The sequence below is a fragment of the Anomalospiza imberbis genome, chromosome 17 (assembly GCF_031753505.1).
Source record: "Anomalospiza imberbis isolate Cuckoo-Finch-1a 21T00152 chromosome 17, ASM3175350v1, whole genome shotgun sequence".
NCBI lineage: Eukaryota > Metazoa > Chordata > Aves > Passeriformes > Viduidae > Anomalospiza > Anomalospiza imberbis.
Window position 1 is genome coordinate 15561223 of NC_089697.1, and position 27365 is coordinate 15588587.

At 46.4% G+C, this 27365-nt stretch overlaps 1 protein-coding gene across 1 annotated transcript; it reads left to right on the forward strand.

The window, feature by feature from the left end:
- The first annotated feature begins 1010 nt into the window (after positions 1–1010).
- On the forward strand, positions 1011–27365 carry SAMHD1 (SAM and HD domain containing deoxynucleoside triphosphate triphosphohydrolase 1). Its single transcript, XM_068208200.1, has 16 exons — positions 1011–1198; positions 1279–1345; positions 6169–6241; positions 7568–7728; positions 9390–9505; positions 11014–11084; positions 11850–12005; positions 14641–14741; positions 14840–14948; positions 15475–15566; positions 16912–17027; positions 19803–19942; positions 22604–22693; positions 23782–23886; positions 24204–24341; positions 25434–27365. Exons 1-16 carry the CDS (start codon positions 1036–1038, stop codon positions 25554–25556), a joined length of 1821 nt encoding a protein of 606 aa, XP_068064301.1. The 5' UTR covers positions 1011–1035; the 3' UTR covers positions 25557–27365.

A 27365-nucleotide genomic window follows, 5' to 3' on the forward strand; every position in this document is an offset into this window, starting at 1 on the left:
CACATGTATGCATACTGCTGAGGGATAACATGTAACCTTCCCCGTGGGAGCCCATGCAGCATCTCAGTGAGCGCAGCATGTGCTGGCCATCACAGAACTGCAGGCTCACACAGGGAGCTTGAAGGTGTCCAGGGGTCTGGATCTCGGGGATGCCCTTGTCGGTGCTGGTGATGGCAGTGGAGTGACAGGCTTTTCCCAAGAAGGAGTGCCTGGCACACCCTTAGTCCATGGGGCTGCTGGGAGCAGTGAGTGGGCTCCCCCAGAAGCTGTGCTGGTGAGAGTATCTCGTCCATCGGGCACTATGTGCAGCTGCACGTGTGGCAGACACAGCTCTGAGAAGGCTGTTGGGGTGGATCAAGGCAGCAGAGACTTTCCCAGCCTTGCTCTGCGGGGTCTGTAATGGGGAGCCAAAGTTTTAGGCCCCTTCTGCGGCCTTCATGGTACTCAGAGGCCTTGGGCAGCTGAGCTGTTTTCATGGATATTGGGAAATTACATGAGAACAAAATACGTTAAAACCAGCCCATGTGTCTCCGCCTGGGATGGCTGCGATGTCCATTACCATGGCTGGGAGCAACGGGGCACCTGGCAGCTGTGGTGAGGCTGTTCCCACGGCCCAGGATGTCTTGGCAATGAGATCTTGAACGAGTTCAGATTCAGCACTGTTGTTTGAAGGCAGCAGCGCTCTGGCATTTCTGGGAGCACCACGTGGCAGCTGGTGTTTGCGATGGTGGCTGGGATTTGGGACGATGACCGGGCACTGCCGGTGCAGGGTTCCAGGAAGTCCACGTGAATCCCCTAGAGCAGGGTCGGCGCGGCGAACACGCACCGGCGGGCCCCGGAGGGGACCCTGCCGCGCCGTGGGGTGCAGCGGGCTGTGTGGGCGGGCGGAGGCTCCTCGCGGGGCTGCGGCGGCTCCCGGGCCGCTCTGTCGCGCCGGCCGCCATGAGCAGCCCCGCCTGAGGGGCCGCGAGGGGCGGTGACGTCACTGCGCGCCGGACCCCCGGGCCGGTGGCGCCTGCGCGGTGGCGGTGCGGGATGGGGAGCCCGGCGGGCGCTCCCGCCAAGCGCGCGCGGTGCGAGGGGCCCCGCGGCCCCGGCAGCGACCGCGGCGACCCGCGGCTGTGGGACACGGAGCGGCTCTGCCAGCACCTCGCCCGCTGCGGCGTGGGCGATCCCAGCCTGCTGCGCCGCTTCCGAGGTACGGCGGGCCGGGGCCGGGGCCGGGGCCATGGCCGTGTGGCCCGGCCGCTGGCGCTGACGCTTCTCTTGCTCCTGCAGAGAGCGGGGTCACCGGGAGGATGCTGCTGGACCTGCCGGCCTGCGCCCCCGAGCTCATCCGCATCTGGTGAGCGCCGCCCGCGGGGGAAGGGCGCCGAGGCCCGGGAGCAGCGGCGGCACACGCGCGTGGCCCGGCTCGGCGCGGCTCTAGGCCTCGAGCGGAGCTGTGCGGGGGCACCGCGGGGGACGGGCTCCATGGCGCTGATCCCGGACCCTCGGAGCAGTTCCCGTTCCCTGCTGGTCCCAGTACAGTCACGGCGCGGACGCTCGCTGCCCAAATAACCATGATAAGCAACACTCCTCGATCCGTTAGCAAGGTTTAATGAAATTTCACTGGGTAGCACAGTGAGCTGTGGAGTGTTGCTGGGAAGAGAAGAGTGAACTCCAGGGGTTGTGATGGGAACTTAACTTTTCTGCCTGAAGTTGCTGCTGCTCCAACTGCAGGAGCGACAGCAGCCCCGATGTTTGAGAGCAGAGGTGCTGCTCAGGAGAGGCCGAGTGTCACCCGACTCCTGGAGAAATCCAGGGCAGTGCCTGCTCAGCCTTGCGGCAGCTGCCGGCCCGTGGCTCTCTCGTGCCAGCAGGAGCGTGGGCTGCTGTGGAAAAAGAAGAGTTGTAGTGTGTCCTGGCAGAATAGGGGCCTGTGCGTGAGTGGCCGAGTCCTTGCTGCCGTGAGCCCCCACCACCCTGGGCAGTCCGGAGCAGGCATTCTGGCTGGTAGTGGTCACCTGCTGCGAACACAGGGACACTGGATGCTGTTCTGAAGTGTTGTAAAGGTTGTTCCCAGCAGTGCGGGATGACTTGTCCCAAAACCCTTTTATCTTCCTGTTGGTGAATATTGTTTCTTGCTTTTCTGGAAGAGCAGAGTGTATGAATCTGTCCTGCTATTCTGTGGGTTGGAAAGGCCCCTTTGCCCCTTCTCTGCCCTACTGGGGATCCTCTCTTGTTCCCCTCTACTGGGATGTGAGCCTGCTTGCTCACCACATACTTCCTGGTGGTTTTTAATCTTGTAATGTCTTTTCTTTATTCCTTTGTTTACCTTGTTTATACTGTTTCCTTCAAATTTGTCTCAAAACCCACGTGCTGGCTCCAGCTGTTTGCTGATGTTGTGGTTGGTGGCCCTGAGGTAAGCTGGGGTGTGTAATCTGGCAGGTGCACAGGAGTGCAGAGCTGTGCTTTCTGCTGGGGGTTAGAGCACTTTGGTGTTGGCTCCTTGGCTGAAGGCTCGTCTGAGCTCATGCTGTGCTGGAGTGAAGGGCTCTTCTGCTCTTCTATTGAGACATCAGCATGCAGAGTGGGAGTGGGAAAGGGCGGGTGTCTGGGCAGGAGAATGAGAAGGCAATAAAAGCTGGTGTGACGCAGCGGGACAAGGCAGAAGTGCTGTGCTTTGGACAAGGTAAGACGTGCTGGAATCCTTAAGGTATTTTTGGTTTCTCTTTTTGTGGAAGAGGGGTTTAACTGCAGCAGTTTGAAGTGTGCAGACAGAAATGCTGTGATGTCATGGAAGGCAGCTGAAGGCTTTGTTTATTGCTGAAGTACCAGGTAATTGCCTGACTGAAATGACAAGCTGGTGTCTAGTTTTATGTAGGACTTGCCAGGAGGCTGGTTCCTTCTGGCAGGGAAGGAGCATCAGGTGACCAGGACACATTGGACATGTGCAGCCAGTCTGGGGAGTCAGAGACTGTCTGTCAGTGCTGAACATGGGCAGCAGGATGGGGTAGCCAGGGGTCCCTCACCATGGGATACAGATGATGGGGACACAGGGCTGTGGAGAGCTCTCACTTGATGTTGGGAGCAGATGGTGATGGGTTTACAGGTGGTTTGTGGGGTTTTTTTGTATAAGATATTGTTAACTTTGTATGAGTTTCCTTGTGTGAGATCCGACATCGTGTTTCTATTAAGCTCAAACTGTTAAGAGTTGGATGAGAAATCGCTCAAGCATTCTGCTTTTAGTAAACATCTCTAAGTCTGCGCTAAGAGCAATTCTTTTGCTGTCCACTGCACTCTGTCCTGCAGCAAGTTTGATCATTTCTCTGTGACAGGCCACCAATGAATGTATGTCTTTAGTTCCCCGGGTTCCTGGCTGTTCAGAGGGGAAAGCTTGGGCCAGTGGTGCCTGGAGGCAGCGCAGTGAGTTTCCCAGGTGTTCTCATGTTGCTGCCAGTGGATGTTTCATGTGATGTGCAGAGTGCTGCGTGCTGAACACAAGTGATGAGTGGGGCTGTCTGGCTGACCTCTTTGGGCACGGGAAAGGGATTTTCCTGTCCTTGTGACCTGTGGCATGAAGGAGGGTGTGGACAAAGCAGGGAGGGGAGTGGATGAGGAAGCGCCAGTTGTCACCATTTCCAAGCAGCTATCAGTAATGCTGCTTTGGCTGTTGGAGGAAATCTGCCTGCAGAGCCCTGGAAAACTAGTTTTCCTCTGTTAACAGGATTTGTCTTGCTTAGGAGGGTCTGGCCTTTTAGACTTCAGGTGAAAAATGCCCTGCAGCTGTTTTCTATCTGAAGGAGGATAAAGAGCAGGGAAGGTGGGGAATCCAGGCAGTTGGTCACAGCAGTATCCAGCATGCAGGGTCTAACCTTTTCCCAATTCTCCTCCCCATCCCGCCAGAGCAGTGAGCGACTGTGCGGGACTGAGTTCCTGTCTGGGGTTAATGCACGACAGTCCTTCTTGGAGCCCAGAGTGGGGCACAAAGGATTGTCAGATGACAGATCTCAACAGAGCATATTAAAATACAAATAGTGTGGCCAGCAGAACTAAGGAAGTGATTCTTCCCCTGTGCTGGTTGGGCCACACCCTGCGTGTTGTGTCCAGTTCCGGGCCCCCCGGTTTAGGAAGGATGTTGAGATATGCCGGAGCATGTCCAGAGAAGGGCAACAAGGTTGGTGAAGGGTCTGGAACTCAAGCCTATGAGGAGTGGCTGAGGGAGCTGGGATTGTTTAGCCTGGAGAAGAGGCTCAGGGGAGACCTTACCACTCTCTACAACTACCTGAAAGGACGTACCTTCTCCCAGGCAACAAGTGACAGGACAAGAGGACGCAATCTTAAGCCGCACCAGGGTGAGTTTAGGCTAGACATTAGGAAAAAATCCTTAACAGAACGAGTGACTGGGCATTGGGATGGGCCACCCAGGAGGGAGGTGGAGGAATCATCATCCATGGAGGCATTTAAAAAAAGACTGGATGTGTCACTTAGTGCCATGGTTTAGTTGATAAGATGATGTTAGGTCATAGGTTCGACTTGATGATCTCAAAGGTCTTTTCCAACCTGGTTAATTCTTTGATTCTGTGTGAAAAATAAGTTGTTAAAGGCATTCATTATATTAGTTTAATAGCTGCTGGTCACAATGTTGATTTCCTTGCCCTCAGAATTGTATCATGGACCTCATGCTGGCCTGGGCATCACCAAGGGAGCTTTTCATCTTAAGAGTTGTGGAATGGTTTGGGTTGACCTTACTGATCATCTCATTTAGACCCCTGCCGCAGACAGGGATGCTTTCCACTATGCCAGGCTGCTCCAAGCCCTGGGCAACCTGTGCCAGGACCTCAGCACCCTCACAGCGAGCAATTTTTTCCTAATGTCCAATCTGACCCTGCCCTCTGTTAGTTTAAAACCATTGCCCCTTTTCCTGACAGTATCTGCTCTTTCTCTCCCTCTCCTTCCTTTTTATAGGTCTCTATAAGGTATTGGAAGGCTTCAGTGAGGTCTCCTTGCATGCTTCCCTTCTCCAGGCTGAACAGCCCCAGCTCTCTCAGCCTGTCTGCATAGGAGAGATGCTCCAGCACTGCCTTGTGACAGTCTGAGCAGCAGCTACAGCCCAAGAGCTCCCTGTTAGGGAAAGCAATACCAAATGGTTGAGAGGAACACTGCTCACCAACAGCTCAAGCATCACATGCCTTTAATATTTTAGGGATTGTGAATTATTAAATGATTCGGATGAGAATGCGTAGTGCATCAAGTAGTATTTTTTCCTAATAGTTGGCACTTTATAGTCTTATTTTCTGTTAAATTTTATGTTGAAACGCTGATATCAAACCGATCTCGGTGGTTAACTGCTGGAGAAAAAGTATTTTCTCATGATAGTGTTTGCTGTCATAGTGAGGCTGAAACCATTTAGCTCAAGGGCAAGGCTTGCAGACAGAGTTAGTAAAAGTAGGTGTGATAGAGCATATTACCATATTACCTCTCTCTCTGGACTTGTCCCACCTGTGCTCTTAGACTGCTGTGGCTACAGTAGGGAATCTGCACTGGAAGTTTAGCTGTGTGTTGTGAAGGGAACCTTTAATAATTTATTAAAAATGACAGCAAAATATCTTTGCAAAATAGAAGAATCAGTCTCAACAAAATTAGAACATTTCTAAAACTGCAGTGGTTTTGCTGCTGGAGTTGAAATTAATTTATGTAAACTTCAAGTTAATTTGACAAAATTAAACTTTTAATAGACAGTTGACTAACTACAAGAAATTTTTATAAAAATCATTTGTTGGAACTCTGGCATTTTAGTTTAAGAAAGTTTTGCATCCTTAAAAAATGTTGGTTATGGGAAAGCAACGTGCAGCATCTGAATAAGTTTAAAGGATGCCAGGCGTGGCTTACACAATTTTTTCATCAGTTTCTTGGTGGTTTTATGTCTCAGTTCTGTGTAAGTGGGAGAAGCACTTATGCTGCTCTGCAGACATATTCTGTAGCTATTTGTTTCCTTCCTTCTATACTTGATTTTAGAAGGCTAAATGCTTTCAATATTTTTCTGAAAAAGTTGCAGTTGCAGTCTTCTTCCATCAAGGAATATCAAAGTAATGTGAATTTGCATAAGTAATTCCGTATGTACTGCAAATTGTAAAGGGACATGCATTGCAGACTTTGCTCTTAGTGTCTCTTTTTCCTTCCTAGCTGCCCAGCTGAGCGACTGGAAGTGCTGGCGTGCCTGACGCAGCTGCAACAGCAGCACATAGAGGTGATGAAGGTAATCCATGCTATGGGGACACCACGGCCAGGTCCTGCCCCAAGCCCTGCACAAGGCTCTGCTCCCCTTCTCTGCCTTCCCCCTCTTGGTGCTGCCAGCTGGTGCCTTTCCTTTGCACAGCAGCAAACTCTGGGCCCTTGGTAGTGGTGGTCTGTGAAAAACCACATTAACTAGAAGAAATACCAGAATCATCATGTGGAAGCTTGCAGTGGGCACCTGCAGGTTGTGAGGGATTAAATGAGCAGAAGAGCTGTTTGACATGTGTTGGAGAAGCTCCCTTTCACATCCCTCTGTGTAGAGTCTCCCCTTGGTTTATTTTATTAGTTTTTCCCCAGGCCTGAGTTAACAGACTCCTCCTTGCTTTCACTGTTTCTTGTGTCCAGCTGTTTCTGCCAGTGGCGTGTGTTGCTTTAACTGGGACCAGGCTGTGCATGTTCTGTAGTAGTCTGAGTATCTGCTAGAGCCCTCCCAGCTCAGTGACCAAGGGTAGAGAGCACAGGAAAACCTTATTTGTCTCAGTGTTTGACCAAGATATGTGTGTGATGGAATGGTTTTGCCTGCAGTTTAACAGCAAAGATTAAAGATTAAATATGTTGACCTTCTCTACTTGAGACCCTGTAGTTACTCAGATGTCTCTAAAAATATGTGCTTATCAGGAAGTACTTCTTTCATATTTTGGTCATCTTAGGGGTTTATATTTTGTTTTAAGAAAAAAGTAACAATCATAATTTCCACCCAGCAATATTGCATTTGATTTTAAAAGCATGAACAGTATCAAGCCAAACACTTTTATTGGATATCTCAGACATGCATTGCAGTATGCTGCTTTAATTGGAATAGGAGATTAATAAAGACAGCAGTTTTCACACACGTTAAATTTTGGAATTGCGCAGTTGGAGATAACATTTTTAGGCATTTTGACTTCCCTTGCTATGTGAAATAGGTCAAGCTTTAGTAGTTCTCCAAGATAAATTTGGTTGCACAGAGAGTTTGAGAATGCCCTGTGCCTGGAAGTGTTCAAGGTCAGATTGGACAGGGCTTGGAGCAGCCTGGTCTAGTGGATGGTGTCCCTGCCCATCGTAGTATGTTGGAACAAGATGATCTTTAAGGTCCCTTCCAACCCCAGCCATCCTATGGTTCTGTGATAGATCTTGACACAGGGTTGGCAGGATATGTCTGTTTTACAGAAGATGAACAGTCTCTCCCACCAAATACCTGACCATTCTAGATATCCTTTACCTTGGTGCCCTTTTCTTTTTGAAGTCAAATTTTAAATGTTGGGGGTTTTGTTTTTGTTGTTTTTGGTTTTTTCTCTTGCTTCTGTAGGTTTTTAATGATCCTATTCATGGGCACATTGAATTGCATCCCCTGCTTGTTCGGATCATCGATACCCCTCAATTCCAGCGCCTCCGATATATCAAGCAGCTGGGTGGCACGTACTTTGTTTTTCCAGGAGCCTCTCACAACCGCTTTGAACACTCCCTGGGGTAAGGTGGTGGTTCTGGCACACGCATCTCTGGTGTCTGGGTATCCCTAAGTTTGGTTCTGCTGCTGTGGAGTGCCAGCTAAGGGGCACTGCTGTCTGAGGGTTGGTGAAAACTGCTGGGGGGGCGTTTCTGGTCTCAGATGTTCCTGTATATCCCATGTGATTGTGGGCTGTTCCCTTGAACTTCTTTTAATGAAGACAGATAAACAAACCAAGATGGATCAACGTTAGATTGCATTCCTTACCCTTTATTATTCTAAGAATAATGTTATGTACAGAAAAACTGTACATGCAAGTCAAAATACAAGTTTTAAAGCATAAACTTAGTAAGTGTACCGGGGCTACTCTTATGATCTGCCAGACAGTTGTAATCCCCACATGTCATCCAGCACATCCAAAATCCATTTGATCTGTAATGTTTGCCTTTGTAGGTAGATGTGCTTCATGCAATCCATGGCAAGTTGTCAGGCTGATAGATGTCATTCCATTAAGCAGAAATATGATGGATGCAAGGATTCATAGAATGTTGCTAGGTCATTCAGACTCCTCAGGAAAGCTGATGAATGACAAAGTTGAGCTTGTTTTAAGGGTATATCTCAAGGGGCAGAGAAATTAAGATTGTAAGTGATTTTTATTCAGGTGATCTGGCCAGCCTAAAGTTGCTTTTGTTGGTGCTGAAATATTGTGGAGTAAATCTTACTTATAATGAGATTCAAATGGCTGTTTGCAAAAGGGTCAGATGAATGAGGCAGCCTGGATTGATTGCATCTGGTAAACCAAAAAGACAGAAATGTGGTTGAAAATAAACAAAGTTTTCACAACAGAAGTCTGAAAACTCCAGTTCTATTAGCAACTTTTCTTTTGAACACTTCCATTCATCTATCGAGTTAAATTTAGGACAGTTGTTCTCCGCTTGTATGTAATTTCAAAGATTTCTGCACTGTTGCAAATAGAAGAAGTGAGTTTCGTGTTCTTATTGGTCTAGTAAAAAGCCATCAAATGGTGAAATTTGGACTAATGAAATATATTACCTCATCATAGGAAGCCTTGTCTTGCTTTAAGCTGTACTAAAGGGGAACTGTTGAGGCAAATATAAAAAGAGGTTTGTGCAGAGGTTATAATAAACACTTTGTGGGACTGTGTGCTGTCTATTTGCTCCTGCTGATTTTGTGCCCGTTCAATTAAATCAAATTTAAAATGAATGAGAATAAGAGAAATAATTGTCATGAGCTATTATTAAAGCAGCAGTTTGAAAAAAGTACCAAATGCTTTGGTGACTGTTGTGGACCTTTGCAGTTTGTCCTGACTGGAATTCAAGGATTCGGTGTAAGCTGAGGTGCTTCAAGATTCTCACTGTCAGTGGTGCACTGCTGTTCCCTTACACAGCTACTGTGGGGTTGTGTGTTATGAAATACTGCAGGATGCTGTAGAGTCTCTGTGTTTTGGACATGGTATCCAATGATTTTTTTGCTTTCAAAGGACTAAACCTCTGCTACAGGAAGCAGTTTGTGATTCTCTCCCATGTCAGGGTTTGGGTATTCCTTGTATGCTGCCTCTCAGACAAGGGCTGTGACTTAATGGAGCAAAACAGAATAGGGGAGCTTCTCTTTTTCTGTTCATCCTAAACTAATGCTATATTTCTTTCATTTCCTCTTGCAACAGGGTTGGCTACCTTGCAGGATGTCTGGTTCGTACACTGAAGGAGAGACAACCAGAACTGGGTATAACCCAGCGAGATATCCTCTGTGTAGAAATTGCTGGGCTTTGTCACGATTTGGGTAAGGAACATCTGAGATGGGTTGTTGCTCTTGGAAAGCTAACCAGCATGAAAAGCTGGCTGTGAGGTCAGAACATGTGAGATGTTTTGGGCTGCTCAGTGCATGGTCATATTCCAAGACAGGTTTTATCTGTTCTGTCTGGTCTGGAGTATGTCTGTGGAGACAATTCCACCTGAATCTGTAGCCACTCTTAGCTAGTGTTTTGTCCTGTTTCCAAATGGTGCTTAGAGTTCTGCCCTCAGTAGTGGAAGTGTCCGCTTCCTTCTGTGATTTCTCCAGGTCTCTTTAAACATTTCAGAATGAAAATTAGTGTTCCTTTCAAAAATTGTAACATTTATTTCATAGCTACTTCTTTTCTTCAGAGCTGACACAGAGTAATTTGATATTCTCAGGGTTGCTGCAGTACTTGCCTGTGGTGTAGGTGCTGGAACTGGCTGTTAAGTGCAGTAGTACTCGAAATAACTTAGGAAAGTGTACTTGTTATACCTGAGTCTACCTCACAGATGATGGGGAAGGAATTGTCTGGATGGCTGCACTCAGACTGGTGGTTACAGGCTTGATGTCCAGGTGGAGCCCAGTGAGGAGTGCCCGGTGTGGGGGCCGGCGCTGTTGGATATCTCTGTTGGTGATGGGGACAGTGGGATTGATGCACCCTTGGGCAGTTTGCCAACAGCACCAAGCTGTGTGGTGGGGTCACATGCTGGAGGGAAGGGATGGGGCATCCAGAGGGACCTGGGTGGGCTGGAGGGGCGGAGAGTGGATTGAGAGCAGCCCTCAGGAGAACCTGGGGACATTGGTGGGTAAGACAGGACCAGAGGCAGCCCAGAACCCGCCATGTGCTGGACCGATCCCCGGCGTGGGCAGAGGTGGGGGGTGGATTCTGCCCCTCTGCCTTGCTCAGGTGACAACCCACCCGCAGAGCTGCCACCAGCCCTGGGCCCCAGCGTAAGGATGGGGTGCTACTTATGCACCCTGTACTTGCCCCAAGGCCTTGGAGCTACACAAAGGGCTGGAACCCCTCTGCTCTGGAGCCAGGCTGGGAGGGCTGGGGGTGTTCAGCCTGGAGGAGAGAAGGCTCCAGGGAGGCCTTAGACCACATAAAAGGGGTTCCAGGAGAGCTCAGAGGGACTTTGGATGAGGACAGGACAGGAAGGAATGGCTTCCCACTGGCAGAAGGCAGGGTTACATGAGATATTGGGAAGAAGTTCTTCCCTGTGAGAGTGGGGAAGCTCTGGCACAGGTTGCCCAGAGAAGCTGTGGCCACCCCATCCCTGGAAGTGTTCAAGGCCAGGTTGGACAGGACTTGGAGCAGTCTGGGATAGTGGAAGGTGTCCCTGTCCATGGCAGGGGTCTGAATGAGATGATCTTTAATGTCTGTTCCAACCCAAACCAGATTCTGTGACACGTCAAGAAAAGTCAAATACAGGAGAATTCAGATCTAAGCTTGCTCAAGAACTTTTGCTGACAACTATGTCTCAGGCTAAGCCTGTGTAATCTTTATATTTAAGGTCATGGGCCATTTTCACACATGTTTGATGGAAGATTTATTCCACTCACTCGTCCAGATTTGAATTGGAAGGTAGGCTTTTCACTATTAAAATAAAAAGACAAACCTGAAAGTTTTAGAGGCAGAATAATTAATCTTTAAAGAGTTCCAGTGCTTGTGAGGCTATAGTAGTCATCTGGCCTTACCTTATTGCATCATTTTGATGGCTTAAATGAAAACCAGAGTGTTGTTTCCTAATCTTGTGATGATATCCTTGTTAGGGCTGCACTGATCATTTTGGCCAGCATTGTGCCTTAAAATGCGTATTGAGAGTTTTCTACAGAATATATTTTACATTTGCAAAATACTAACTGGCAGTTTTCTTTCCAGTATGTTTAGTCCAAGGACAGGATATTCAGTAGTGTTTAGAATTCAAAATTTCCAAAATTTTGAACAGAGTTTCAACAGTGGTTTGCTGTGAATGAAGTGCAACATAGTCCTTCCAGGCCTCTCTCAGCTTGTAATTTCCTAGCAAAATCAGATGAGTAAACTGGTTAATCTTTTACACAGCAAAATTGATTCTTTTGTCTTTTAGCATTGTAACTGCCTTACTGCTGTTTGTCAACGCACAGAATGAACAGCTCTCTGCTGAAGAGCCTGTTTCTGGACTCTGTAGACCTGGTGATTTCCTGTTCTGTTTAATTGAAAATGACTAGGAAAGCACCCAGCTGCTGCACTTCACACCAGTCTGCCCATGTGCCCTGCTAGGCAGTGCTGATGACTGGAAGTAAAGCTGTGACACTGCAGGAAAGATGCTTAAACTATGTAATACAATATTTGGATGGGTTTTTTTCACAGCATGAAACAACTTCTGTTCAAATGTTTGAGCACTTGATCACTTCCAATAAACTAGAAGAAGTCATGAAGTCCTATGGTCTTGTCCTGGAAGAAGATGTGTTGTTCATCAAGGAACAAATAGGAGGGCCTATAGATGAAACTGCCTGTGTGAAATCGGTGAGTCAGTGTGTTGCTCCTGTGGTTATCCCAAGAAATGTCTTCATTTCGCTGAAAGAACAGATAATTTTGGCTTCTGCTATATGTTACTTCTAGCTCCACGAAGTTCTGGGAATCTTGTCACAACTGATGCTGGAGGAGTTTTGTGTTTATTTCTTACAGTGCTGGCAGATGTGTTAATATGCTTACAGCTCCCTGAAAATTCTTATCCCAAAGCCTCTAGATCAGAGGAAAGCTGTAGAAAGTTACTTGTATTTAGGGAACCTAACAGGTGACTGGGATCCACTCAAGGGTACTTGAGTGGAAGGAGTTGGAAGAAGTGCTCACCGAGGTATTTTTCATCATTTACCTACCGTCCTGAGTGGTCCCAGTTGACTGGAAATCAGCAAATGTGACTCCGTGTACAAGGGTCAGGATGATCCAGGACTGTCAGCCTGACCTTGGTGCTAGGGAAGGTCATGGAGCAGATCATCCTGAGTGCCATCATGCAGCACGTACAGGACAAGCAGGCAACCAGGCCCAGCCAGCCTGGGCTTAGGAAATGCAGGTCATGCTCGGTTGGAGGGCAGTAAGGCTCTAGGGAAGGAGGGAAGGATCCCTCAGGAAAGGAGGGATCTGGACAGGTTGGATCAATGTGCCTGGGCCAATTGCGTGAGGTTCCACAATGCCAGGTCCTGCTACACGCTGGGGTCAGGGCAGCTGGAAAGTGGCTAGGCAGAAAAGAGGTGCTGTTTGGTTGACAGTGACTGAAAATGAGCCAGATGTGCCCAGGTGGGCAAGAGGACAATGGCACATGGCCTGTACCAGCCATAGCATGGCCAGCAGGACCAGGACAGTGACAGTGCCCCTGTGGTGGGCACTGCTGAGGCCACAACTCAAATTCTGCATTCAGATTTGGGCTCCTCACTTGCAGAAAGACACTGAGGTGCAGTGGAGAAGGGGAGTAGAGCTGGGGAAGGGTCTGGAACGCAAGTATGATGAGGAGCAGCTGAGGGATCATGGGGGTCTTGGCCTAGAGTAAAGGAGGCCTCCCCCAATCTGGATAACAAAACTGGGCACTGGCAGCAACGAGGCAGTGAGCAATCCGAGCCTGGCCCAAGTGCCAGAGCCACAACAGCTTTCATGACAGCAGCAAAATGCTTGGATTTATTGCACTAGCAAACATAGAGGCAGGGATAAGATTTGAAGAAATGGGTTGCCTCAAGAGGCAAGCAATAAGAGATGGCAGTTGTTAATCATTGCAGCTCTATGAAAGAGCTCAGGTCCTCTCCTCGTTTTACGCTTTACAGCTTTTGTCATCTCTTCCAGGGCACTCATTCTGGTGCCACCAGTGTAAAGAACTGGTAGCAGCTGAAGTCAGTGGGAGATCTGTCAGGGCAATCTGGTCCTAATCAGAATTTACTGTAGTCCCAAACAAGTAACCCACAAATGTTCACACTTGCCCATTATTTTCTGCTGCAGGAGTGGGTAGCAATCCCACAGCAAATACAAGGAACTTGCCATGGTGAAATTGAGTCTGAGATCCTATAGGAAGAGGACATCCGTTTACAAAATCCACGAGCTGATTTTTATCCCACTGGGCTCGTTTGCACATGAATCTTGGTGCCTGCCACTAGCACTGATCTTGTGCCAGGTTCTTTACCCTGTCTGGTTTGCCTTGTTTGGATCCTGTGCCCGTTTTCCAGCAGGATACCAGGAAGAGGAGTGCCACACATGATACATGGCAGCACCTTCCTGGTGGTAGGCAGCAGCTAGCACTGGCAGGCTGTGCACTGTGGTGCAGGACATGGACATGACATGGACAGTGGCTGTTCAGGCACCAGACATAAACAGCGCTCTGAACCTGTCCCGGTAGCAGAGCTTTGTGATCATGGTATTTTTATCCATGACGTGCTTGCATCCTGCTGCTTGCGTATGTTTCTGTTGCTAGTCACATCAGTTTTAGTATTTCTGTAGTACAGGTAACATGGAAGCCATGTTTGCATATAATGCTTTCCACTTCCAGAATTTCAAGGCCACTTTGTGGCATTTTTTTAGGTGAAGGATCTTTACATTTTCAAGAAAATGTGCACCTTGTATCTTATTATTTTGGTGTTCATTTCCTGTTTACCTTATGGCTGAATTGGTCCTTGTGAGGCAGAGGTTTAAGTAGCTGAATATTCAAAAAAAATTTCTTAAAACTTCTAAGTAGATGTTTTTAAACTCTGTTCTGTGAAGCTGAGGATTGCAGAAGATTTGCAGGACATATTTGTGTATTTAATTCCCTGAAAATGAAATAATTTCAAAATTTCCCCTCTTTGTTGATATGTTCCTTTTTTTGGTTTTTGTTTTTTCATTTCAAACTGCAGGCTTTTTTTTAGTAGAGTATTGGGCAATGAATACTTGTGTTCATGGGTTTTATTCTTCTTGAGATTCTGAGAAGACAGCCGCTTAGGCCCTGTTCTGGATTTCTAATGCCTGATAGCTTCTGGAAGTTCTTTCCTTGTCTTTGTGTTCTTCACTACCTCAGTGTTGGATGTTTATCACAAGCAAAGTCAAGGTGTATTTCCACTGTCTTTAAAAAGCCATTTGACATGGTTGGTGTACTTTAATTTCTTGTTGTTTCTGATGTTTTTCTTCCTGTCTCCCCTGTCAGTGGCCCTATCTTGGTCGACCAAAGGAGAAAAGTTTCCTCTATGAGATTGTAGCTAATAAAAAAAATGGCATTGACGTTGACAAGTGGGATTATTTTGCAAGGTACAAATCTTACATTTTATTATGAATTCCTATTGACAAACTGCTCCTGTATGTACACAAATTAGCATATCGTTAAACACTCTGTGGAATATTTCTAGGGATTGCCATCACCTGGGAATCCCCAATAATTTTGACTATAAGCGATTGCTTATCTTCACTCGGGTCTGTGAAGTGGAAAACCAGAAGCACATCTGCACCCGTGACAAGGTGAGCAACGCGTGGAGCTCAGGGGGGTCAGAGCACCCAGGGGCACACAGGGGAGCTGCACCCCGTGGCTGGGCGTCCTGCCCCATGCTCCCTTAGCCCAAGAGGGAGAGAAGTATTTGCTGCTCTGGAAGTTTTTCTCAGAAGCTGCTGTTTTGGGGAGGGACAGAACAAACCACTGTTTGAAAGGATTTGTGGCAGATCCTGTCAGGGGAGACTCTACAGACCCATCAGATCTGCGTAGTCCTGCTCCCGCTCTGCTGGGCAGGAAGGGAGTGTGGCTGTGTGAGGAGCTGCTAAAGGGATGAGGGGTTCTCTTCACTGCCAGGCTGCCTGGGGTGGCTGTCAGCACTCCGCTCTCCTGCGGTGGCCTGAGCCAGCTTCAGAATTTGGAAACTGGGAATAATAATTACTCTGCTTTATGCTGTGAGTGGGAGGAGACAACTAATTTGATTGATTGATTGATTGTTTTAATTTTCTTAGTAAGACAGTGGCAAAAGTAAATGCTGATAGGGTTTTTTTGATTCAGGAAGTTGGAAATTTGTACGAGATGTTCCACACCCGGAATTGCCTGCACCGGAGAGCATACCAGCATAAGACTGGCAACATTATTGAAATAATGCAAGTATATTTTCCTTTCCTTCCTTTTAAATTTATATTTAAATTCTTGAAACAATCCATATCCATTTGGAATATTCAGAAAATCAATAAGGTGTGACGTAGAATAAAAGCTACTTCTGATTCTTGTGAAAAGACTTAGTACTTAGAGTGTCATAGAGGCTTTGGTTAACAAAACAAACAAAAACAGAAAAAGAGGAGGACAAAAGCTTCCTTCCACATTAAATTAAATTAGAGAAAAATTACTAAAGGCCTGAAGAAGCACAGGACCAGGGTGTGCTCAAACCATTTAAACTGCTGACAGCTGAAGTCAAATCCTTATCTACAAGTTAGAGACCACTTAGCTCAAACTGCCTGGTTACTAGAGCAAGGTTACTAACAAAGTCATGAAAGGGCTCATGTAGCTCAGCTGGAGCCTGGCTTTATGTTTATGTGACGCAAGACTTGTTCAGGACCAACTCAGCTGGCTACCTGCTGTTTTACCTCTCTTGTTGATGTCTATAGAATTTTCCCTGTAAGATTATTATTTTTACTTTTCTTGAGAATCAAAAATACTTGTATCCCCAAATATTATTTCCTCAGGGTCTTGTCTGCTGGGTAACTGTCTGTTGAGTTTGGTAAAAAGGTGTGTTAAGGATTACACAGTACAAGAGTGATTTGCATTGCTTTAGTTTCATAAACTTCAGCTCCTGATTTAGGGATCCTCTAAAACTCAGACTAAAAATGCTCAGGTTTGACATTACCTACATATGACAAGTAAAACATACTTTTTAGTTTGGAAAAACTCAGTTCTTGGCTTCCTGTAATTATAGCAGCCTTTCCAAAAGAGTGTCCAAGCTGGAAATGACAGCAAGGTACATGGAAATTTGGAAGAACCTCATCTTTAGAATATCATTTTTTCCCATCTGAAAACACTGTGTTTGTGATGCTTTCCATTTACAATGCTTTGTACCCTCTCAGCTAACTCGGAAAGCAAGGAGTCTGTAAAAAGGTGTGGCCATCTGTGAGGGAGCCTTGCTGCAGCTGAGGGACCTTGTCACTGTTTTGCAGGGTTGTGCAATTGTCTCAACAGTGCTAAACCCGGTCTAAAGCAGAACAAAGTGAATTTGCTCATTCATCTGAAGGTTACATTCTGTTCTGAACCTGTCTTCAGTGAATCTCTGCTGGAATGTGCAGTGACAGCATGGAGACAAGATGTTGCAGTGATCAGTGTCTGCTGTGTGCTGGGGATACAGTTTCATCTGTTGTCTGCTGTTTATAACATACTAATTTGTTTCATTTTGCCTATTGACCAGTGAGGTGTTTCAAAACTATATTACCCCAAAGTCGAAATTTTGTCTCAAACTAGGATAACAGAAGCCTTTCAAAAAGCAGACAAATTTTTTGAAATAAGAGGCTCTGGAGGAAAAGTGTATCGGATTTCTACAGCAATGGAGGACATGGAAGCCTACACTAAACTAACTGGTATGAGGTCTCAGAATTATTTTTTTAAACAAAAGAGCATGAGTACCTGTTAAAATGCTGTTTTTACTGCTTTTGTGCACAGAAGGTGGGGCAGACCTGGGCTGTCTAATGCTTGTGCTCTGAAATCTTGCTAGAAGGGAGAGCAAGACCTTCTAGTTTAAATCACTTTTATGTTGAGAGAGGGAGAGAAAGAAGCACCAACTTTACATTCCACGTGTGTTCCACTTCAGCAGTGTTAGAAGGTCCTGCCTGTGCCCTGAGTTTGTTGCACTTGTCACAAGTGGGATGTGAGTGAGCTCTAAGTGGTAGCACAGGTGGCTCTGTCAGGTGAAGTGCTGGATGTGTGTTGTGGTGTGAAGCTATTCCCAAAACAGGTTCCAAACAGCTCTCGTGGGGTCTCCGGTTGCCCTGCTTGCCTGCCTCTCCTGCTCTGTTCCCCTGGCTGTGTTCAGAGCTGCAGTGGGGGCCAGGCAGCCCTACTGCTCCAGGGCTCTGTGCGTGCAGGGCAGGGGTGCTGCAGGTCCTGCTCAGGGCTGCTCCTCATCACTGGCAGCTCTTGCAGCACCTGTCAGCCACAGCTCAGCAGGACTTCCAAGCCAACCCTCCTGAGTTTCCATCACCCAGCCTTAGCTGGCCAGCACAGAGACTGAAGAACTTCTGTCTTTGGTGCATGGATGAAGTGGCAGGGCCTGAGGGCACCCTTGCAGAGGAGAATCCTGTATGCCTTAGCCTTTGTCATGCTAAAGGCCTTCTGCTGGCAGTCCTTCACATGCCACAGCCCTCTGCAGTTTGAGCACACTCCTGCTGCTGTGGTGAGGAGCTGTCACTGTGTGCCTCTGCTCAGGGCAGGACAAGGGAAGCTGGCTTTGAGGGGCAGTAGCTGGGGAACGTGAGTTGCATTGCTGAGCAATGGAAGGCTGGGCAGAAAGGAAAGAACTGAGGTGAAGGTGTTCCTGAGCTGGGCCTGTTCCTGGGGAACGGCTGGCCTGGCGGGTCCTGCTGTAACTACCTGCTTACCTGTGCTACCTGGTGAGGAGCGCGGCTCAGGGCAAGGACAGCAGGGCTGTGCCCAGCCTCTCACAGTCTGCCACAGCAAGGAGCTGCTTGCTGGGACCGTCTGTTCAGCAAGGAGGGCTGAACAGCGAGGGAGAGTGATGTGGGGAATGTACCAGCAGCAGATGTACAGTGGAGCATGAAGAACAAGTGTGGCCTCCTCTTAAACCTCCTTCCTGCCTTGGTGGTGTGGAGGGTTAGATTTTTTCCTTTTTTTTCATTTAGCTCGGGGAATTTTCTTCCAATTGTTGCCTAAGAGATGGGAATAAACAATACTTAAGAGAGACAAAAGATGTAGCCGAGGAGGAGGGGGAAGGGTGCCATTTGCTTCCATTCTCAGATAGCAGGAGATTTTGGGTGAGGAGAAATTGCTGCCACCTCAGAGTTCTGCCCTGCGCTGCTTTCTGCTTACGGGGAGGTGGGTGAGCTCCTGCTCATGAGAGCAGCTGCTGAACTGGGACCTTTCCAACACCCGACCTCGCTGGGAACGGGACCCCTTCTTTGCCTGAAAGCCCCATAATTTCAAAGTTACAATAATTTGGAGGGAAGGGGGTCATAGTCTCCATTCCAAGGGAGGTTCCCTTCTTCTCTGGCAGACACCTGTCCTTTAATCCAGGACAAGTGCTTGCAACAAGGACACTCCTAAGGGTTGTTTCAGCAGTCCCTGGTGAGTGATGCTTCTGTGACGTTGTCCAGTTATGGACCTCTACAAATTATGAACCTCTGGGAGGTTCTGCAGCAGAAGGTTCCCTAGCTTTCTTCCATGGTGGGTGAAGAACCACAGTTGTCTTTCAATGTGTTGCCTCCTGATTTGACAGCAAATCCTAGTTCTAGTAAAGGCTGAGACAGCAAAACATTCCTTGTCACTGCTGCTTTTGCACAGGGAAGATGTTCATGGGCTTCTTATTTCCCCTGCATTATCTATTCTTTGTCTGAAGAGACCTGGTTTGTGGTTCCTCATGGAGAAGTTCCTGGCTTTGGTTGACCTTGTCCACTAAACCAGTTGAAGGTGTTTTGGTACATGGCTCAGAGATTGTTCTGGACCCTGTTGGGACCTCCTCAGGCTGGTTGCAGCTCCGGGTGGGCTCTTGCAGGGCTGTGCTTGCAGCATGTGTCGAAGCTGCCCAGGTGTTCCTGGCCAGGGAATGCAGTCATGGGGTGCGGATCAGGCCAGCAGGATCCTGGCAACAGCAGTCTCTAGGACAGCCAAAAACAGCCTTTCTGCTGTGAAGCCACATCAAAAGAAACCTGTCTTGCTCCAGCTGATGGTTGGAATCTTGCTGCACATGTCACTGTCATGTGGAGTCAGGAGGGAGGATTTTGGTGCTGGCATCCAAAGTCTGAGAAAACCGGAAGGCTTCGTGGCCATTCTTTATTTTTTTACAAGACAGTCTTTACCTATGTCCTGAGCTGGTGGTGGAGTTCAGGATAGTCTGCTAAACAAGACTGGCTAAATAAGAGGAGAAAGTAACTTCTAGTGAAATAACAATGTTGTCAGGGTGGGAATTGAGATAGCTTTTCTGCCAACAACCATTGTGAATCTAATGCTAATTAAGATAATATTGTGACTTCTCATTGTCAGACTTCGTTCCCTCATTCCCTGAAAGTGTTTTTCCTGAACTAGCAGTTTTTCTGGTTGCTGTGACCTTTGGTCGTGTTTGTTCATTTTACTGTGACACTGGATTGTGACATACGTAACATAAATCAATGCAACTTTGGCAGACTGTGTCTACCTGGAAATTCTGCACTCAAGTCATCCTGAGCTGGAGGAGGCACGAGAAATTTTGCGTAAAATAGAACGACGTGAATTATACAAGTTTTTAGGAGAGACTCGACCTGAATCAAAGAAGGAAATTATAAAGGTAATGTCCCTTAGCAGAAGGTTCTGAATTCTGTCCCCATAAAAATGTTCTTGAAGTTGCTGAACATCCATTTATCTCTATGTGGGCTTTGTTTAGTTTGAGGGTTTGGGGTTTTTTTGTTATTTGCTATTTGAAAAATAGAGTCAAAAGTTTTCCTCCCAACTTTAAGTAGCTGAGCCATGAAACATGTAAGAAATTGAGGAAAGTTTTATCTACAAACAGTCAGAAGAATGCCAACAGGTGGAAATTCAGAAGCTGAATTATTGCAGAAGCATTTTCAGGAAAAACTTTTATGAAAAATACAAAATTTTATAAAAGACTCTTACAGTCCATTGATTGAAGAGGTTATTATGTCATTTGATATTCATGAAAATTTCAAAACAGTAAGGAACACGTTTGCTTTGAATTGTAATTTGTGTGCTTTGCTTTAGAATAAATATCAAACTGAATAATAGCTGCTGAATTTCTTGGTGTTAAATTCTGTACTAAGCATGAGAATGCATGGACTTTTTCCAGTCTTTTTCATGAGTGCTTTTCAAAGCGGATAGCAGTTTAATTCCAGTTGTCTTATTTCAAAATAATGATGTTAGACCTCACTTCAGCTGGCTCAGCTCTTTTAATTTGCTATACTGTGTTGTCAGATCATCAGTTACTTATCCCCAAATTTTAGCCATAATGGTGACAATTTTCTATTCCTGATTTCCAGAATTGGGTGTCTGTATCTAGAAAGCCTTCATAAAAAGAATTCAGCTCTTTTAAAGGATAAGGTTAGAAAAGGACTACTAGCTGTTCATATTTTTGTTTGAAGAGAAAGTTTGCTTGTGTTCTTTGTTTTAGAAAAATAGTGTTAAGAGATTCTGCATTACAAAAGCAGGAGGAAATAGGTGACAGCAAACATGAAATGGTGCATGGATGGTCAAGTTTCTGCCCTTCTGAGGAGAAGGTTGGGATAGTGGGCCAACAAATAAGGAGACAGGTGTGAGAGCAAACGTTAGGAGTTCCACCTCTAAACAGTTCCTTTTAGAAGCTTGGTTAATGAAAGGAAAACTCACTTTGAAAGTGCAGCCAGAGGCGTTGAACCTTGGGGTATCCAGGGTGTTAATTTGAAGGGAGACTGGATCACTGCTGGTGCTGTAATTATATCCAGGCAGTGCTTTGCAGCTCGGGGGGCAGAGCTGAGGGCTTGAGGGAGGATGTTTCCTCCTGTAGTGCCTGTGGCAGGAATGTCAGAGGCTCAGCCTCCTCCCAGCGCGGCAGGGCAGCTGCACAAGACAGAGCTGTGTCTGCTCAGCTCCTTCACACACCACAAGGTTGTGTTTAGAACCACAGAATGGTTTGGGTTGGAAAGGACCTTTAAAGGCCATCCAGTCCAACTTCCTGCCATGGACAGGGACAATTTCCACTAGACCCGGTTGCTCCAGCCCTGTGCAATTCTGTGATCTTCCAGCTGGCCAGAGCCAGGGGAAAATCCCACACAGCTTCAGATCTTTCAAATTCAGGTTGAGTTTCCAGTTAATGCAAACCAGAGAGGTAATTTCAAAAGAATGCAAGCAAAGTTAGGCAGTAAATTAACACATATACATTCTGATTCAGAGTAGAAATAATTACAAACAGGCTGCCTCAAGCCTGTTCCCTCCTGGCAAGGTTTTCCTCCAAGCTTGCTCTCAGTCTAAATAAACCTTTCCTTGGTTTCTTGAGTCACTGCAAACCACACACATACCTCAGCTTGGCAATGGGTGTGATTTTCTGCTCATTAGTCTCTGCATCTCTGCAATGAAAAATCAACAGGGAAAAAAAACCAAAAAAACAACCCAACTGCTTCTAGTGGAATTCCTTCCCTCCTGGACAGTCTCTGGGCTGCACTCCCATGAGTCTCAGTTGCTCCCAGGAAATCTTGCTGCTTCAAATTTTGCATCTTTCCCAGAACACAGCAGCCCTGAAAAAAAGCCACTGCCTTTGAATGAGGACTCACACATTTCAGTGGACAGCTGTGCTCCATCTAACCACGCTCCTCTGCTTTGCGTTAGCCTCAGTGTCAGCAGGGAAGATTTCCTTGGGGCCAAAACCAAACAAAACCCCTTTGTGGGTTTCAGCTTTTGTGGAGTACTTTAGCAGAGTATTTTTGTGGGGTTTTTTTGTTTTGTTTTGTTTGTTTGTTTGTTTTTTTTGTGGTTTTTTATGTTTGACTGCATAGATATAAAAGCTTTATTAGAGGGTAAGATCCTGCAGCCCTTCATTTAAAAAGTTCAGTGAAAATGTCTAGTATTCAGCTTTGGAGAACTTAATTGCGACACATTTGTATTGGAAAAACAGGTACTTATTTTCTGCTTTCATGCTTCAGCATTCTGGATGGTGCACTCCTGCTCTCCCCCTGCCCCATCATCAGGTGTAAAGCCCCTCCTTCACAGACTGGCAGATTTTGGGTCTTCTCATTTGCATAAGTTTAGTTTGTTTCTAAAAACTGGGCTTTGTACTAATGGCTGTGGTGTACAGTAGTTCAAACAACCAGATTGCTGCAAGGGTCTTGTCAAGCTGTGAAGAATTGAAAGCTTTGGTTTAAAAACATAATGTGTCATGTGTTGTGTTGCCTTGACCTAGACCTGAGAGTGCACAAAGGTAATTTGAGTTGCTGAGTTAATCCTTTGGTTTGGTTTCTTTCAGAGTAACAGCCTGGCAGAAAGCATTGCTAATTCCAAGCCAGAGAAGGACCCTCCAGATGTGGAGCTAAAGGCCGAGAATTTCGTAGTTGATGTAAACACCTCTCAGAGCGGGTTCAAGTAAAAATTTCTCAATCACAGAGGGCCTTGTGTACCCTGGTGAAAGAACGAACCCACAGGGTGTCTGTAGCTGCAGGCCTGGTTCAGTTTGAGGGTCTGAGGTCAACGAGTTTCCCGTGGGAGGTTTGCTGTGCTGGGAGGGTGTGGGCCAGGCAGTGGGGAGCCTCACTGGGCTGTCACCTGTACCCTGCTCCTGGTGACAGATGGGCTCTCTTGTCACTGTCCTCACTCCAACAAGGAGCAGTGGAGATGGCAGCAGCCTGGGGACTACTGGATTGGTCAGGAAGGCAGGAAACCTGAGGGGCCAGTGGGAGGAAAAGAGGCTCCAGATGTTGCCCTCCTGATGCCTAGCAGGCACAAAGCACCTGCTGCCACAGCCCAGTCTGCAGCCAGCAGTGGTGGGAGGGAGGGAGCCTGAGACGGAGGAGAGAGCTGGGGCAGTGTGCAGGCATCACACAGCTTACTCCCTGTTCTCAGTTCCTTCTGGGAAGGGCAAGTGGCTTTCCACAGAGTGCATCACCAGCCGCTCCCACAGCACCCTTGCACTGACGGTTCACTTCACTGGCCACACTGTAGCAGTTCACTGAGCTTTAAAGAATTTGCCTGGGCTTTTGCCATCCCACAAACTGAAATCGTAGGGAAGTGGGTCCCTGCTGACCGCAGAAATGTTGGTGTACCAGGCCAATATAAATAATGTCTAAATCTCATGTTTATGATTGTAAGCTCTGCTGCAGCCTCTGTAGGTTGTATGTTTTGGGGAGACCCAGGCTGGCAAGGGACCAGTCCACTTCCAGTGCTGGAAACTGGAATGTTTCAGAGCACAGCTGGGAGCTGGTCACTGTAAATATGAATATCCACCTGGCAGCATCAGAGCAAGAGGGGTGGAAGAAAAGATGCAAAATACAAATACCAGATTGTGTTTTTAAGTAATAATTTGTTAATTAGTGTTTTATTTGATGACTGTAATTTTCAGGAGTGGAGTGTGTTTGGCCTTTTGTATTTATTGTGAGAAAACTAAAGACAAACATTAACATATGCCATTTTCTTTGTTTTACACGCAAGGTTTTCAGCATGGATTATGGAATGAAGGAACAGAATCCAGTTGATAAGGTTCACTTCTATTGCAAGGCTGATCCTTCCAAGGCAGTCAAAATCAGTAAAGAACAGGTAGGTTTTTACTTTCCTTCTGAAAAGCATTTTTACCACCTGTGATGGAAGCGATCAGAGTCCTGTGTGGTTGTGCATGCAGGATTTGTGGAGAGGTGGTGGGATCCATGGCCTTGCAGATCTTCAGTGTGTGTTGTACTGTGACAATCTGGAACCCTGACAGCCTTTGCATATGAACAGTATTTAATTGGAATACACTAGGAGTTGGAATATCACAATTGCTTTGGATAAAACTCATGGATTGTAGTGGAGCTTCTTACCATTTTCCTTCTGTATTCCAAGAAATAGTAAAGCTCTTTTTCTGTTTTATTTCAAAGGTTTCAAAGCTTTTACCCAAAATATTTATGGAGCAGGTTGTCCGGGTTTATTACAAAAGTCAGGATCCACATGTTATTTCAGCTGCAAAACAGTATTTTGTTCAGTGGTGTATGCAGAATGATTTCACCAAACCACAGGTAACAAATTCACTTATTCTATTTCTTGTTTTAGAGCTCATCATCTTCATCCATAAGCTTGCTTTTTCATTTACAAGTTGGACATTGAGGCAGAGGCACCCACTCACTCACCTAACCCCTGGTTTTATCACAGCTTCTATCTGGGGGTGCTTTGGTTTCACCTGAAGTAGTGCTGGAGACACCTGAAAGTACCAGAGGATAATAATGGAATGGTGTGGGTTGGAAGGGGTCCTTGAAGATCACCTTGTTCCAAACCCTGCCATAGGCAGAGACACCTTCCACTAGACCAGGTAGGGGAAAGACCTACCTGCATCCTCAAACACGAGAGGCCACCCGGGAGAGGAGTGTTCCTAGGTGGGGATGCAGGCATGGAAAACTGGGTAAGGCCCGTTCTTAAGGTCATTCTTCTGACATCTGTCTTGTAGAGCAGGTAATTATAGAAGGGCTTTTTACAAGTGGATCAAGCAACCGCTCTCCCTGGTTGTAGAGTGTGGTTGTGTCCTCTAAGCACATTGTTCAGGTTCAGGCACATCCATCCTGCAGGCCCTGGCATGCTGCAGAGCACAGCAATGTGCATCTCACCAGCTGATTTCTGGTCTTAGGCAGCTGATGGTTTGTGTTGGCAATGCCTGAGCACAGATTAACATCTGTATCTGACTGGGGTGAGCCCCGCTGCCTCAGCTGCTCTCCTTGCTTGTTTCAGACCGTGCAAGGCACATCCCAGCACCAAGGGTAGGTCGATTGCAGCAGAGCTAGTGAGGTGCTGTGGTGAGGTCACAGGAAACACTCTAATGATTCTGTTGTAGACCAGTGGCCAGGATACAGCCAGTTGACCTTCCAGATTTTCTGGTAATAATTTAGGAAGAACTGGACTGCCAATGGTGATACCTTCTCAGGCAGGGCACTTTTGTCTCTCCACCACTCGCTGCAGCAGTTTCCAGCCTGGGATGCAGTCACCAGTGTTTATTGATTTACAGAGATTCTGGGACCTTGAATTGATTGTTTCCAGTTCAACGTGAGAGTGAGCTGCTTTTCCTCTGCTTTAGAATGGAAAGCAAAAGTGAATTAATGTTTCCTGTATTTTAATACTAGGATGGTGATGTTGTTGCTCCCCATCTAACTCCAATGAAGGAAACCTGGAATAACATGGCAGATAATGAACGCAGGAGAGCCTCAGAACCCAGCTGCAAACAAAGGCTTCCTTTTGATGAGTAACGGGTTTCTTTTTGGTGCTATTCAGTCTGCTTCCTCAGAAGATGAGTAAATTTGAGCATCAACTTTTCTAAAAGCTGGTTGGACGGACTGGAATAACTCACAGAAAATGCAGAATGTATTTTGCAATACAGAATGTTTTAATGTAGATTCTTAAAGTGCATATTCCATATGGGCTTCTAAGAAACAACTTATTACAACAGAGTAAACTCAGTTCTCATTTATTTTTTAATGTATTGGCACTGTGTAGCAGGAGTAACTTTAAAAATTGCAATTCATTGTTATTACAGATTTTACTACACCATCTAGTCCTGATCCCTTCCTTAGGTGTGCTAATGTCTGTCTTGGCAGAAAAAGTCCCAACCCAGGTTTGATGGGGCTTTTGGGAGGGTTGGGGTTTTCTTAGTGTCTGAAGAAGAGAGAGATAAGTATGCTTCTGAAAATAGAGTAAGGTAAAGTAAAGAAGAAATTACCAAGGGTGGCATCTCCAAAATTAGCAAAATTAATTTCATGGGAAAAAAAAAGGGGGAAGGGAGAGGGGAATCTTGTGATAATCAAAGACTAAATTTCTGGTATTCAAAACTGGTGCAGGCCTCTTGCTGCAAGTGACCACAATTTTTATTGAAGTAACAATGCATTGCAGTGCCATGCAGCCTTGTATTGTTTTATTGTGTATTTTTGATACGTGGAATGTTATATTTTTTACTGCCTGTTCTGAAAAGACTGCTCGAAAAGCCATTGGTCTGAGTGGCTGCAGGACGGCTGAGCTGCCCAGGTGTTTGCTGGGGCTCAGGTGTGCAGAGAGGGCAGTGCCAGCGGGGTTCTGCCCCGTTCTGCCTGTCCTGCACCAAGTGCACCTTGGCTCTGCTGTACACTGTACTGGGCAGACAGGCTCATCAGGAGTACCTCTGTTCTTGTATCTGTGCCCTGTTCTGGATCTCATGGCTGTCCCTGCATCATTTTTCTGTCTCTTGTAGATCTGTGAGGGTTCTTACAGTTTTCCTGTACTGGCAGTACTGGTGTGAGTGTTCTGAATGTCTGTACTGTTGGACAAGTGAAGACCATTTTCCTCTTGTCTTTTACTCAGGTCTAAGAGGAAGGCTGCTTTCATTAAATAAAACCTCAAAGCTTGAAGAAGTCTGACCATAAAACTAAAAACACAAAGTAGAAGATTCAGTAATGCTCAGGAGTTGGAGCAATCTGTGGCCTTTATATCTGGAATGGGGAGAGGGGTGTTGAACCTCTGGCTCAGGCTGTGGGTGGCCAGGGTAGGTCCTGAAAAATAACCCAGTGGGAATGTGCTGTGAGAGAACTCCAGAACCCCTGTAATATCTCCTTTGCCCTTTTTATCCTGGGAACTGATGCTGTTCGAGGGAGGGAGAACGAGTAGCCATGTACTTGGGCTGCTTATGTATCTGTGCTCATGTGTCTGGAGGTGTAACCTCTGGTGCTCCTGTCTTAACAGTATTTCAGACCTGCAGGTGAACCAGGTAATTGGTTAGAAGGGCTCGTGACCTCTTTAAAAGCTTTTTAAAAATTTACTATTCCTCAAGAAACAGTATCTTAGAGTGAAGACATTTATCTGCATAAGATCAAGTATCATTTTGATATAATTTTGTTCTTGTTGATTTGGTTTGTTTTTAATTTGTTTCTAACTGTGCACTTTATACTTGGGAAAGATCTTTTGTTTATGTTAAACCAAAAGTTTATACTTAACGTTAAGTTCTGAGAGCCTTTCTTTTCTCAACATGTTCATGTGAGCCTCTCTGAAGAATAAATTTATAAACGATGATTTACTATTCTTTTAAAGAA

Excerpts from the sequence above, each read along its gene's own strand:
- SAMHD1 (XM_068208200.1), top strand. The coding sequence starts at position 1,036 with ATGGGGAGCCCGGCGGGCGCTCCCGCCAAGCGCGCGCGGTGCGAGGGG. Across the intron at positions 22,694-23,781 it reads CCGAGAATTTCGTAGTTGAT|GTTTTCAGCATGGATTATGG; the intron begins GTAAACACCTCT and ends TTTACACGCAAG. Across the intron at positions 23,887-24,203 it reads TCAAAATCAGTAAAGAACAG|GTTTCAAAGCTTTTACCCAA; the intron begins GTAGGTTTTTAC and ends TTTATTTCAAAG.